At 34.6% G+C, this 14307-nt stretch overlaps 1 protein-coding gene across 1 annotated transcript; it reads right to left on the bottom strand.

The window, feature by feature from the left end:
• Nucleotides 1-570: 570 nt before the first annotated feature.
• Nucleotides 571-13314, bottom strand: LOC116720064 (hemicentin-1-like). The gene is made up of 12 exons (XM_032563084.1): nt 12868-13314; nt 9986-10330; nt 9684-9893; nt 8790-9143; nt 8482-8706; nt 6893-7162; nt 5634-5891; nt 4354-4614; nt 3188-3269; nt 3017-3089; nt 2673-2884; nt 571-1683 (listed from the first exon to the last, which is right to left on the bottom strand). Exons 1-12 carry the CDS (start codon nt 12962-12964, stop codon nt 1611-1613), a joined length of 2460 nt encoding a protein of 819 aa, XP_032418975.1. The 5' UTR covers nt 12965-13314; the 3' UTR covers nt 571-1610.
• Between the last annotated feature and the right edge of the window lie 993 nt (nt 13315-14307).

Genomic DNA, 14307 nt, shown 5'->3' with positions numbered 1-14307 from the left:
CTTTCTTTGTTCGCCACAACTTATTTTCAAGATTAGTTCTGTATATCTTAGAGAAAATGTATCTTATAACCAGTTTCATTGAGATTTTGTCTGACCCGCTAAATCCTAAACAAACATGTAGTTGTCATGGTAAATTAAAGATTTAGGGACAATAATTACGTAATAAAAATACGTTTATTTGATAGGTCAGTAAAACAAGAAAAAAAACAAGTCACTTTAAAGGATCAGCCAAGAAGAGTGAAGCTAGTAATAATCAGTGTAGTCCAGGAAATTCATTATCTATTTATTTGTTTTATTTCAGTCATTTATAGTTCAAAATGAACATGTCACACATTGACACAAACAAAGGTTTTGAATGAAAAAAGTCTTGTATGTCTTCCCCTTCTCTGAAAAAGTCAATTTACTATACCATAAGCAACTAAACAAACAATCAATCATCCATATTATCTTTAAACCCAATCAGGTAACGTGTACATATAAAAATAATAATAAAGTAAAGATATACATATTATTCTTGTGTTGTGTTTCAACAGAAATAGTGACTTAGGTAGTCGCACGTAATCAACTCAGTTAATTTAAGTTCAAGTTTATTTTTAAATGGGACAATACATATTAGTGAACAATGACACATGCAATGACATATAGCCAGGTGGCTAATTTCCATCTCTAGTCCCATTGGCAGGTTGATGTTAAAGCAAACAATAAATACAAGGATAACAACCACAAAATCACACTATGGAACAACAAATGCATAAAACAACCATACAATCCACACATCTTTGCATATAATCAATTTTAACATGTTTTTTTTTTATGAAACAGGAAGTGAACGGTCCCTTGTGTTTCTCATAAAGGAAAGGATAAGCTCTGCTTTTTCTTTACAAGTATTACACTTTAACATTTATTTTAGACAAATGTGATTATACACAGGGTTTTATGTGTAATTGTGCCATGTTTTGTATATATTTTTTTACTTTTATCATAATTGATATTGTGCATTTTAGCTCTGTTTAAATTGACATTTGGATAGATGCTAACATGACAAGGTCAGTACTTTAGTTTCAGATTCATTCATGAAATGTTATTTTTGTATTATAGTTTTTCCATTTCTAACATCTAAGAAAAGATTTTGCTTTGATTTACCCTTAAATGATGATTTTTTTGTGTTCCTTTAGTTTACTGAAATGGACATAAATTATTTTTATTTTTATTTTATTTCTGTTTATCATCTAAATATGTTATTAAAGTATTTAGATAAAATGTACACCTATAAACTCCAAGGTTTTAACAAAAATAATTCAAAGGACAAACCACAAAGACAACTAAAAATCAGAAGTTTGATGATATATGATATATAACATACTTAAATAATAAGTATTGGTATCAGTATTGGCATCGGAAATACAGGGCCTGTATTTACTTTGTATCAGATCAGTAAAATATGAAATATCGCACATATTTTAATGCATAAAAGATTCATTAGCACATTGTTAATGCAGCCATCCCGTCTTGTGTGTTTTTGAATGAACTACTTTCATGTTTGCTTTCTGATCAATGTATAAAGTATTATATATATATTTTAAAAAGTATTCAACAAGAGTTACTGTTGTTTATAATCTGTTGACTTTGCAGACTGTGCTGTACAGTGCAGATGATTCCTCTGAAGCATCATAGCTTTTCTTACTGTAAAGAGATAAAAACACACTTTGTAAGTATCAGATATTATCATTAAAAGCTTAAAATCTTTACTTACTTTAACTGGACTAAGTGTAAGAACATATAAAGTGTTAAGGAAAAATGATTATTTTTGTGCTTAATACAGTTAATCTTACGACATGTGTAAAAGGTATATTCAACACTCTTATTTGGAACAGCTTTGTGTTGAGCATTTGGGATTGAGCAGATGAGCAGGCATTCAGACAAACAGGGGCCAAAATGCAGATCACTCAATGGGGCCTCCCTGCTGTGAGGCCAAACCACGGAGCCATAAAATTAGCATTTCTGCAGGGCAGAAGCAATAAATTGAGCTTGGGAGAGAGAGACTTTAGATTTCACAGGTATCTGTGAAGTCTTATCTCAGGATTGTTCTGTACTCGAGATGGCCGTGGGACCACAGGGGGTCAGGACGCCCTTTTGTTTTGCCAGAAACCAGATGGCCCTTTGATCTTTGCCGTAGATTAAGGGGAGTTCCAAGTTTCTCTGAGTGCTTAAGGGAGTTTCCAGTTGGTCAACAAGAGGAACGCCTTGAGTGCATAAATTAAATAGAAAAACACCTCCTTACTATAAGATTACGTGTCAGGAGAAAAAATACAGAGAGCGGCCAACATTTTGCCTTTTTGCATCGGCTCTCTCCAAAGACGCGTCTTTGCCTTTTTTGTTCGTCTTTGTTTTGTGTTTGTCTGTCTTCCCCTTGTCTGTCTTTGTTTGTATAAGGTAAACAATGCATATCTCTGTTACTCTGCAGCTTTGTTGATTGATTCATGCGTTGCTTTGTATGGAATTAAACTCTGTGATCTGTGACGTCAACGCGCTTTTTGTTGTTTCACTTTAGCAGCACGCCACCGCCTGCTGAGGATCCGGAAGATTTAAGGAGGAAAGAGCCAAACGTTTTGTCCAAAGTTAACATTAAATTATCCTCCTTTTAATAAAAGGAAATAATGTTCTGAACTTACCAAGGTGTGTTCTTGATCATGATCGCTGAATACTCCACGTTTTCCTCCTTTTCCTCGTTTTGAGATGTTTTGGGTTCAGCTGGCACAAAGTTGGAGTAAAGAGATTCCTCTTGATTTTTAGAGAAAAGTACGCTGGCATAGCAAACGTCACCTTGATCTACTGAATTTCCAAGTCCTGCAGTTGATGAACTCCCCATATGTCGGCCCAAGTTCTGCAAAAGAGCAAATGCTGGATTCAGAAGAGAAACATAACTCCAGCCTCCTAAACTGCCCTGCAGAATCACATTCTCCCATTAGACGAGAGGAAAACACAGTTCAAAGTGTTTAGATGAAGGAAGACTAACACCCAATCTCTTTGTCTCGTTATCTTCTGCTCCCTCTCTGCTCTGGTGAATTTGCCGTACAACCTTCTTTTTTCTACAAATATAAAACAGTCAAGAAAAAAATAAGGAAAAGAATGAATGACATAACATTCCACATAGAGTATAAAAACAGCAGTAAAGAATTTAAATCACCTAAAAATGATGAAGGCAGACAAAAATAAACCAATCAGGAGTAGAATCGTGATTAACCCAGCAACAGCAGATGAAGCAGAACCTGAAATAAGGGAACAAAAACAAGAAGAAAAAAACATTTACTGAATACCTAAAATAGTCACAGAGCCAGACAGCTAAAGAAATTAATTCAGTCTTGTTTTTAAAACCCAATAAAGGGAGTTTAAAGTTAGAAATCATACAATAAATGAACGAAGCAATTATTAGACCTTCCTGTTTTTGCAGGTAACACAAAAAGCACAAACGTCCTGCCAACTAACAGTATGAATGTGATAAAGAACAAGTAGCAGAAAGGGCAATGTAAACACAGGAAGGACGCCAACTAATACAACAAAGCAAATGGCAAACATGAACCAGAATGAATACAATCTCTATACAAGTAGAGACAAGCCTCTCAAATCAAAGCAGTTTCTTCTCTATACTGACAAATTAAGAAAAGATTTTCAATATTATCTATACTAATTGAATGTAGAAATTGCTATTTATTAGTATTTTAACAGTTTGTTAATGTTTTACCAAGGCATTCTGCCACAACCAATCCTTTTTAGGATATTCGTGATGTTGATACGATCCAAAATGAAAACAGGCTTGACACCATGATGTAGATGCACATGAGCATCTTTAAATAAGTTATTTTTAGTGTTAATTATGTAAAAAATATTGATTATTTTTACAACCTTGACAGCCACATTGCAATAAATAGCAATAAAGAATATAAGAAACTACGCACACAGACCACTGAAGTGGACACTAATGCATCATAAAATACACTATCAACTACTGGCCATCAGCTGCAAATGCAAGAAATTATTTTTGTTAAATCCAATATGGCCGACAGACAAAAAAACATGCCAACCGACCCGGTCCCTCCTTCTACTGTAGACGACTCTTGCAGGTAAAAAAAATATTGTGACATCAGATAACCCCTAAAGAACAATACTACTGATGTATTTTTCAAACAACAACTTTATATTTGGAGAAAATTACAATTGATCACCTAAAAAAATAAATTCTTACCTTTTTTATGTCTTAAGAAAATCAAAAAAGTTTTGGGAAAAAACACAAAGCATCATAACTAATACCTGAAAGGGATAATATATTTATTTTAAAAAATGACAGTAGCTTACTTGAAACCACAATCAGATGTACGGTGGAGTTATGGTGCCCCCTGCTATTTCTGGCTTGACAGTAATAATTTTCACCATGTTCACCTCTGATGTCCACAATGGTAAACGTCTGTCCATCTGCTGCTGGGGAAGCTGAATGCTCTTTGTACCAGGTGTACGTAGCTGCAGGGTTAGCGACACTGCTGCAGGTCAGATTCACTGAACTACCTGCTGCTACGTCACCAGGAGGATTCACAGACACAGAGGGAAGCCTTGGAGGATCTGGTGGAGAATGATCAAGAAAACATGTCATGTTTAGACAACGTCTCCCAGCAGACTTGCTTAAAAATGATATTTAAGAAGAGCGGTTACGCATGTGTAACTCAGTTTGTCTATTTGTGCAAAAATGTAAGCAAAAATCTACAAGCATACCATTCATATTTTCAAATTTGGAGTACTTCATTGCATATTAGATGCAATTTAGTATAATAGTTGGATCTTTGTGACAAGGCTGCATATAAATAATTATCTAAAGATCAAATTTAAAGGGGATTTATTATACAAAATTCACTTTTTGCATCTATTTTCGTACATCGATTTGGGTTTCAACTGCTTCTAAAAGCAACCCAAACGCTTAAAAAAAAACACACCCAGTAGGTTTTGGCAATAAATTATTGTTTTTTGTGTCACTATCAATGGGCACTGTGACATTACCTAGCAACCACACCTGTTAGCTAGCAACCCAAGCTGAGCTCCAGCATGTTTCTTCAACTGTTTCTTTTTTTGTTTTTTGGGGGGAGTTTTGCTGTATGCATTGTACAATGGCTGCTGGAAAAGAAAAGTGCTCTGTTGTTGACATACCATTCAACAATGGTATGCTGCATTCCTTTTGGTTGTGCAGGAGGCTCTACTTATGCTTTTCAAAGATATAGCATTTTATAATTCCTCATCTGTTTTCAGTCATTTTCACATACGAATGTAAACGCTGAGTTGGGGGGCGTGGCCACCAGCAGCTTATTTGGATTTAAAATGACAAGAGCCTCTAAAACAGCTCATTGTGAAGGGAGCTCAAAATAGGCAGAACTAAGATCTCATCATCTAAGAAGGATTTTGTGCAAAAACTGTAATGAATATATTTTGTACAGCCTGTAAATCTATCCTAACCTGTTCAAGGAAGCATTATAGGTCACCTTTAAAATGCTGCTGGTTGTTTGGGGTTTGGTATAACCATCCATCGTACAAGTTTGGCTCTTCTGTGAAGGTTTTGACAAATATTCAGACATAACTAATTGTGTACTTACACTCCACATTTATAAGAACAGTTGAAGAGTTGATCCGTCCATATTTGTTCCCAACCTCGCAGCAATACGTCCCGCTGTCCTCAGACGTGACAGAAGTGAACTGATATACGCCTCCTTGTCCTTGAAGCATCACTTGGTTGTCTTTGTACCAACTGTAAGAAGGTGTTGGGTTTCCATCACTGCTGCAGGTCAGATGTACTGAATCACCCTCCACTATCTCTACGTGACTCAGGGAAAGATCTGCAAGTTTTGGAGCATCTAAGAAAAATGAAAAGAAGAAACTTTGAACAATGTGTCAAGAGATTTGCCTTCACTGTTGTTCTAGGTTTCTAGAACAAGAGTTTTCAAAGTTTAGGAGTGCTAAAAAAAATCAACAACTGTTTTCTGTTTCCTTTTCTTCATGTTCACTGATGCTGTGATGTTTACCTGCATTATATTCGTTATTGAAGCTTGTGGCGAATGAACAGGCAACGCAATAATTTCATTTAAAATGCAAAAAGTATTGAAGGTATAAACAAATAACCACATAATTACATACAGACAAAATTATACCAATCACAGAAACAATCATCCTCAGGCATTGGCCTTTCAAAAGATCTCAAAAACACCATAAAAATAAATAAATGGGCAGTTTAGCCAAATGGTTAAGGATTCTTAAAACATTAGCTGAAAATAATCAGCAGTCCTATTTCAGAATCTTAGCTAGTTTTATACACAGACTAATAAAAAAATAACTCTGGATAAAATGGGGCCTAAAGCCTGATACTAGCAGTAAAATTAGCAACCCTCGACAAAAGGATCCAAAAAATTGAATGTCAAGAAACTCACCGCTGAATTTTGGTAACGCCATATAAAATTTTCATTGGGGTTTAGAGAAGTAAAAGTTAAGACATACACAGACAGCACCAGTACAACAGCGCCCCCGGTGGCTGGATGAATGAACGGTTTATAGGCTTGGAGAAGTTGGCTAAATGTTTGCAGTTACTTTGAGCTCTGGCGCCCCCCAGCGGGGACACACCCCACACTTTGTAAAACCCTGTTTTAGAGCATATTGTGCCAGTTATAGTGAGTTATGATCTTGTTGAATATTAGCTTCCATAAGTTCTGCCAAAACACAGACGGTATTTGAACAACCTGGAAAGGATGTGTACAACTTGAATAAGTCAGAAGGGCTTGGTTGAGAGAGCAACACATTTTCTCTGGGTTAAATTAATTCACAATCTTGACAAAATATTTGTCAAACTAGCTACTTTACTTACATTTCACATCAATATTAAGGTACTCAGATATGCTTTCCCCCAACTGGTTGTTGGCTACGCAGAAATATTCCCCAGAGTCAGACGTCTGGATTTCACGCAGGTAAACCTCTGAATCTTTTCTGTGAAGTTGAAGAGTTGACGATTGAGTCTTCTTGTACCAAGTGTAATTAGCGGGTGGATTAGCATTACTGCTACACTTTAGAAACACTTGGTTGCCTTCAACTATGTCATCAGTGAAATCGGCTGACACAGAGGTTGAAACTGGAGCATCTGGAAGAAATAAGGAAATAACAACCTGTTGCATTATGGTAGAATTTGATCTTGGCCTGTGTCTGCAGCTTTGGGAGACTGTTAATTAGTTTGTCCAAATTCAGAAGTTCATGCATACTAAGAGTGCTATTGGGAAAACATAGTTCAGTGCAGTAAGGCAACATGTCTAAATCATCCTTTCTCTCCAAACAATTTCATTCAGTTATAAAGATCCTGAGAATGTCCAGCCATCACATCGTTCAGGAAGAATCTGTGTGGGTTCTGTGTGATAATCCCAGACCAAACGTAAAGCTGGTGGCTGAAGCTGGTAAATCTGTTATTATCCACAATGAAACGAGTCCTGGCCTGAAAGGCCACTCAGATAGGAAAACGCCGTCATGCCAAAAGCAACTTAAAAATCCAGTTTACAGTCTTTAAATGCACTCGGGGACAAAGATCTTAACTTTTGGAGGCGTGTCCTGGAGTCTGATGAAACTAAAATTGATGTCTGTGGCCAAAATAATGATCTTTACTTTTACAGGAAAATGGCAGAAGCTTATGAGTCTGAGAATGTCCCAGCCAGTAGCGTTTTTTGATATGGACTGTTGGACCGGGAGGTACAGCCCGACCGTGGGCGGTTGCAGAAGGTGGAGCTTCAGCTTGTACAAGATCTGCAACTGATTCCAGGGGTGGCAGCACAATTTGCAGGAGGTACTGGGCGTACATCCCAAAATAAATTATATTTAGAGGAACAAACATAATGTTGGCACATTAAAGCATAGTATGCCAACATTAGCCTACATTTTATTGAATCACTAATTTATTTATATTCCACTCCTTTCATATCAGGTGATACACACAGCAAGCGAATGCGACCCAAATTCTATGGCAATCTGAGAACGGCCTAATTTCAACCTTTTCACCCCCCAAAAAATCAGTCTGAGCGGTTAGGTCGTATTTTATCCGACTTTTACATCATTGACCTGAGACGTGTCATAGTTCTGCACTAGAAGAAGTCAGTGTTGGTAAATCCAGGCCGAACGTAAACAATGGCTGAAAAGTATAATGATGAACTGATCAATCAATCAATCAATCAGTTCTGATGAACTAAGTCAGTGAAGAACATCACATCACAATCCCACCACTCTGAGCTCTGACTACACATCTAAACACTGGAGGCCGTTGCTACTAGCTGTGCTTTCTTTTTATTAACTTCCTGTCTTGTCGTGATCTTGTGACAATCCTGTCGGCTTTCATTGCTGAATAATTTTAAAATCAGAAGTGATAATGATTTAAAATTCTTAAAATGACTCAGTTATTATGTATTCTAGTCAACTCACACACTTCAGGAGCTCTGAGTTCCTTAAACGATGATAAAGCACAGGAGATTTTGTCTGTCGTATTAATCAACACTTTAAAAGTAGATTTGTTATGACGAATGTCCTGTCCGTTCCTGAACCATATGTAATTGTAATAACCAGCTGGAGTGCATCTGCTGTGACATTTCAGTTCTGCATATGGTGAATCCTGGTTGGCTGAAATTCTTGTCACTTCCACCTGTAGACCTGGAATAACATAAAGAACCACATCAGTTATAAATCATATTCTCTCAGGATGAGGAGCTAATAAATTGTAGGATCTTCAGTACCTGTGACAGTCAGAGTTGTTCCGTGTAAATCACTCCCCCAGCTAAACGAGTATGTTTTGAATATGAATCGATACTCTGCTGAATCATTTTCCATTAAGTTATTAATTGTCAGGGTGGACGTTTGTCTTATGTTAGTGACACTCACTCGACCCAAATATTTAGAGTCTAGTTTAAGATCTTGAGGTTTTGAGATATCATTCCATTCTGTGCTGCGTTCAGGACTGAACCAGAACGTGGTATAATATGAAGAGTGATATGAATTGTAATTGGAATAAAAGCTCACTGAAGAACCTTTCAATGCACAGATTCTTCCATGACTGTAAGTCACTTTATTACAACTCCTACTCTTGAAACCTGAAAGAAAAAAAATGTTTTTTTCATCCACGGTAAGTAACAATTTTCACTATTATAATTTATAACCATAAATTTGACTTTGATCTAGAACATGAATTAAGTCATTTTTTAATTTGGAGAAAGACACAAAAACAGATCAAAACAATCTAATACCTGCATCACAGTGTATGTAGCTATAGCTAATTCACAACATCCGTCCCTAGAAGGACCTTTAAGGTCATTTTAACAGCTGGTTAAAATGTCAAAATAAGTACTTTGTATAAATAATAACCCTAAACTGTAAATATAATAAAATGACGAAAAGGAGATTTAAAACAATGTGCTTAAAACTACTGAATCAAACAATTACAATATTTAAGAGTACAATTCTGATTCATCTTTAGCCACTATTTAAGTCTTGAAATTAATATTTTAATACAAGTTAAAGTCTTAAATCAAACTGTAACTAAACTTACCTCAATTTAAACATAAAAATGAAAGAAAAATTAGACAAAGACTGTGACAGGAGGTGAAGTTAAGAAGATGTTGGAGTAAACTTACAGGCTAATGGAGAAGGGAAATCCTCACGTCCTTTCAGAGCGCAGGATATGCTGTCTCCATAGTCCACCCATTCGTTATAATCATGTGTCCTTGTGTTCATATCTTTTCCACTTTTGTACCACACATATGTAGAGTCATCAGGTAAAACACATGAACTGGAACACTCTAAATTATAGTAATTCTTCTTGACAGTTAGATTTGGATTTGAATCTGTGTGGCGAGAAAGTAAGATTTTTTTTAACAAAAATAAACACACAAAGATGTTGCTAGTAAGTTAGTATTTATCACGTGGAGGTACAAACCTCTGACAGATAACACGACTTGTGGACCAGTGTAACTTCCACCTGATTTGTTTGTGATGAACCTAAACTTGTACGCAGCCGAGTCGCTCTCTTTCACGTCTCTAATTGTCAAAGTGCAAACTTTTGAAATGCATCTGTTTTCCACGCGACCCGCATACTCCTCCTGTGTCTTCAAATCTAAAGGGTCCTTATCAATCTTAGTAAACCAAAATGTTTTCTCAACCTTGATGTCTATGCCATCCTCCCAGTATGGGTGACTATAGTCGCAGTGCATTCTCACTGTAGATCCTTTTAAGGCACAGATGTTCTGGGAGTTGCAGTTCACATTCCACTTACTCTGTACCTCTGAAAGACAGAACAACAGGAACATATTTAAGGATATGAAACTGTCTTGCTTATTCTAGTATGACTCCCCTCAAAAGAAGCAGAAGATGATAATTTTAAACGATTAACTTAAGTTTGTTCAGAGCTTCTTGTTCTTATTAAACAGAATAAATCTCCTGTATGTTCTTAATTTTATATTTTAACTCTTAGTAGTACAAAGTACTGACCATCTAGCTAACCGAACATAAATCTTGGTTTCATCACACAACAGAGAGAGAATGCAGGGCTATGATATAATTTATACAAAAAATTAAAATTTAAATATAAGAAGCAGAAGTAAACTATCTTTTTATTTTCAGTTACTAAATATAAGCACAGCTTTAAAAAACACAAGGGAGTTAACCACGTCTGCTCTGCTTGGTTGCTCTGCAGGCACCGGAATAATGTAAAAAGGAAACTAACAAAAATTACCACCATCACTGAGGCCTTTATTGGTTTTTATACTAAATGTATTCATGCAGTAGATTTGCACAGGATTGAGCGAGACCACCATGAACTAAAACGATTAGGTTTTAATGACGAAAGAAAGAGAGAAGAAAAGGAATATTAGATTTTGATTTTAACAAATCAGTTATTTTTCAATAAATATATATTTTGACAGAGTTTACCCTAACATTCACATAAACACAGAGTTAAAAACTAAGTTTCCACCAATCACAAAACAAACAATATTATTAAAACACCACAAATAGAAAAACTCAATCAGGTTATTCATCATTAAGAAAAACAGAAATTTAGCTTTTACTTTGATTTTTACAGTAAAAATAAACACAGTGTCAACATTTCCCCCAGGAACACTGTTTAATTTATTTCTTATACTACTATAAATGTAATATTTTGCTAGTCCAACAAGAAAATTTAATATTTTCCACTTACTAGCTTCCATTTTTGTATAAACTGCACCAAATACAGCTCTGGAAAACATTAAGAGACACTTAAAATGATCAATTTCTCTGATTTTACTCTTTATAGGTTTATGTTTGAGTAAAATTAACTTTGTTCTTTTATTCTATGAACTACTGACAACATGTCTCTGAAATTCCAGGCAAAAATGTAATATTTATTTATTCAAAATACCAAAAAAAAAGATGCAGTGCTTACAAACCTCAAATAATCCAAATAAAACAAATTGATATTCATTTAGAAACAACAACACTAATGTTTTAACTCAGGAAGAGTTCAGAAATCAATAATTGGTGGAATAACCAGGAGGTTTTCAATGCGGTTCAGTGCAGCGGACTCTTCATTTTTTCCAGAGCTGTATATCTGAGAGCATTAATGTCTAATTGTTGCACTCAAAACATCGGATTTCTCTCAAAATAATCTGCTTAATTCCCCTAAAAAGTGCAGTTTTGTTATTATCCATTCCTGCAGGGGAAAAATATATACTTATGTAAAGATATATGCCTTAACGTGAAATATGAATATGGGTAAATATTAACTACTGAATGAAAAAGTATTCATATTTAGGTTAAATGCAGATTATAGTTACAGACGCTGTTATCCCAATAAACAATGGTGTGTAGTTGTGTGTAATGTGTGTATAATGGTGGCCGTCCAGTTGATTTTTTCCAGAGCTGCATAAAAAACTCTTCAGACTAATGGACTCCGTTTTTGCTAAAAACAACTTCCAGCCGGATAAGCAATGATGCAAATCCTTTACATTCAAGAAACATGTGAAAAGTAATTTCTATTTCTTTACAAAAAGCACAAAATTCATTTATATCTTTTTTCATTTTGATTTTAGACACAAAGAAAAAAAGATGAAGAGTCAATGTCGACCAAAGGCTGAAATGTTGTTGCTTTTAAAACTACCAACACTTTTCAAACTAAATTCAATCTTTTTAAAATTATTTTACATTTTTCGCATCCATTAAACCTGAGTTATTTCAGTCCTTTGTAGGTAAATTCCTACTGTAAGAGTCTCACTCTCAGCCCACTTAACTTAAAGTTGTTTACTGTTTACATCCTCTTTGTTTTCCACAATGACAAAAATACAATTAGCATATCACTTTATCAGCACAGGCAGATTAAGTTTAAACCTGGTAAAAACCTAAAAATTAATTGGAAGACCCTAACATTTTTTAACATTGTTTCAACAGTAAGCACATTTTGCATAGCAGGTAATTCCTTTAGATATTTTAAAAAGTTTATTTGAACAAGCATTCATCTTGAGTACAGATTGTTGTCTTCATACAACCCACACTTTCCAACACACTGATTGTTTTCACTTTGTTATTTTACCACTAATGTAAAGATTTTATCTGCAACTCCTACTTGCTAATATCTCAGTAATACAATGTTAAGCAGGTGAAGTTGTAATATGAGTTTCAATAACAAAATTTTATCATTAAATGGCTGTTTTTATGATTCAGTTTCATTTAGAACAATGATAACTGAATTAGCTCAGTCACTGCATCTCAGGTTAAACAGGACAGACTTCTAGGAGTCCAGTGCTGTTGAAAAATCACTTTAATTAAAATGTAGAGACACATTACCTTCACAGAAGAGAACGATGAGAAAAAGACTCGCTGCTGTAGATAAATTCATGGCTGCTTTTCTCCTCTTCCAGTCACATCCGCGTGTTGGCCACATTTATTTGATGCGACTTCCTGGTAACCTTTGCCACTTTTATTTTCTACAAAGTGTCTGTGGCAGATCTTACAGCTGAGACTTAAACATGCAAGCTGTCTTTTGTTCCTCTTTACATTATTAATATGCATGGGTGAAGACATGACAGTAAATCCCTCCCGCCCCGCTCTAAAAAATGAAGAAATGATTCCTGCAGATGCTTTCTACAAATTAACTTCTTTGGACTGAATGTAAATTGTATGTAGCAGCACAAGTTTGGAAAATCTTACTGGTTTTATGTCACACTAGAACATAAACAAGCAGGGTTGAGAATGACAGGTTGTGATTTGAAGATTCAACCAGATTTTTGGGGTTTGAAAACTTTTAAAACTATGTTTACAACTCATTTGGCCATTTGTACTTAAAATCCATTGTTGTCTTATTGTCTACATTGTGCAGTTTGGTGAAAACTGCAGCATAATAACACAACTGCCAACTACCGCAAAAGCTATAAATAGACAGTTACACAAACTCTGGTTTCAGAGAAGAAAGTGAAACTGTGAGATTGGCCCAGTCAAATATCTAACATGAATCCATTTGAGTATCTATTAAGACGAGGTGACCAAAATAATGACCTAGAAAACCTTCAAGTTATTAAGAAAATTTAAATAAAGTATATATTTTGATTCTGAGCAAAGTTAAAAACCAATAAAACATGTACTTGTATTTCAAAAGCAGGTTTTGCAATAAAACTAAGACATCGTTTTGTTTTAAACTTCTAAGTGAAGAAAAAAAAGTATTTTGATTTTAAATTTGCTTATTGCTCAATAAAATAATTGATGCTAGAAAGAAAATGGTGCTATTAATGGCGAATAAAGTTTTTAAAGCCCTTTTTCGGACACTTAAAAATGCTTTACAAAACTAACTAAATAAATAAATATTTAAATAAATGTCTATTTATTTAAATAAATAAATAAATATCTATTCAAATGAATAGGCATTTACTTAAATAAATAGTTATTTATTTATTTAAACATTTTATTTGTTTTAATTTTATAATTTTGTAACTAAACCAAATTATTCTTCTGTTTTAAACTTCTAAGTGGAGAACAAAAATGTATTTTGATTTTAAATTTTCTTATTGCTCAATGAAATAATTGATGCTGCAAAGAAAATTGTGCTACTAATGATGTCTAAATTTTCATAGCCCTTTTTTGGACACTTAAAGAGGTAAATACATAAATAAGTAAATAAATAAATAATATTTATTTCCAAACCTAAAAATATGTCCTTTTTTAAATTAAAAAGAATATTAATAGCATCCGTTTCTAAATGTTTTTTTCCTAATCATATTTATCCTATATATA

The sequence above is a fragment of the Xiphophorus hellerii genome, chromosome 5 (assembly GCF_003331165.1).
Source record: "Xiphophorus hellerii strain 12219 chromosome 5, Xiphophorus_hellerii-4.1, whole genome shotgun sequence".
Classification (NCBI taxonomy): domain Eukaryota; kingdom Metazoa; phylum Chordata; class Actinopteri; order Cyprinodontiformes; family Poeciliidae; genus Xiphophorus; species Xiphophorus hellerii.
Note: the sequence above shows the minus strand (reverse complement) of the source record. Positions and strands in the feature narration are given on the sequence as shown.

Excerpts from the sequence above, each read along its gene's own strand:
- LOC116720064 (XM_032563084.1), bottom strand. The coding sequence starts at position 12,964 with ATGTGGCCAACACGCGGATGTGACTGGAAGAGGAGAAAAGCAGCCATG. Across the intron at positions 9,894-9,985 it reads AGTCGTGTTATCTGTCAGAG|ATTCAAATCCAAATCTAACT; the intron begins GTTTGTACCTCC and ends CTCGCCACACAG. Across the intron at positions 7,163-8,481 it reads ACTCAGAGCTCCTGAAGTGT|ATGCTCCAGTTTCAACCTCT; the intron begins GTGAGTTGACTA and ends TATTTCTTCCAG.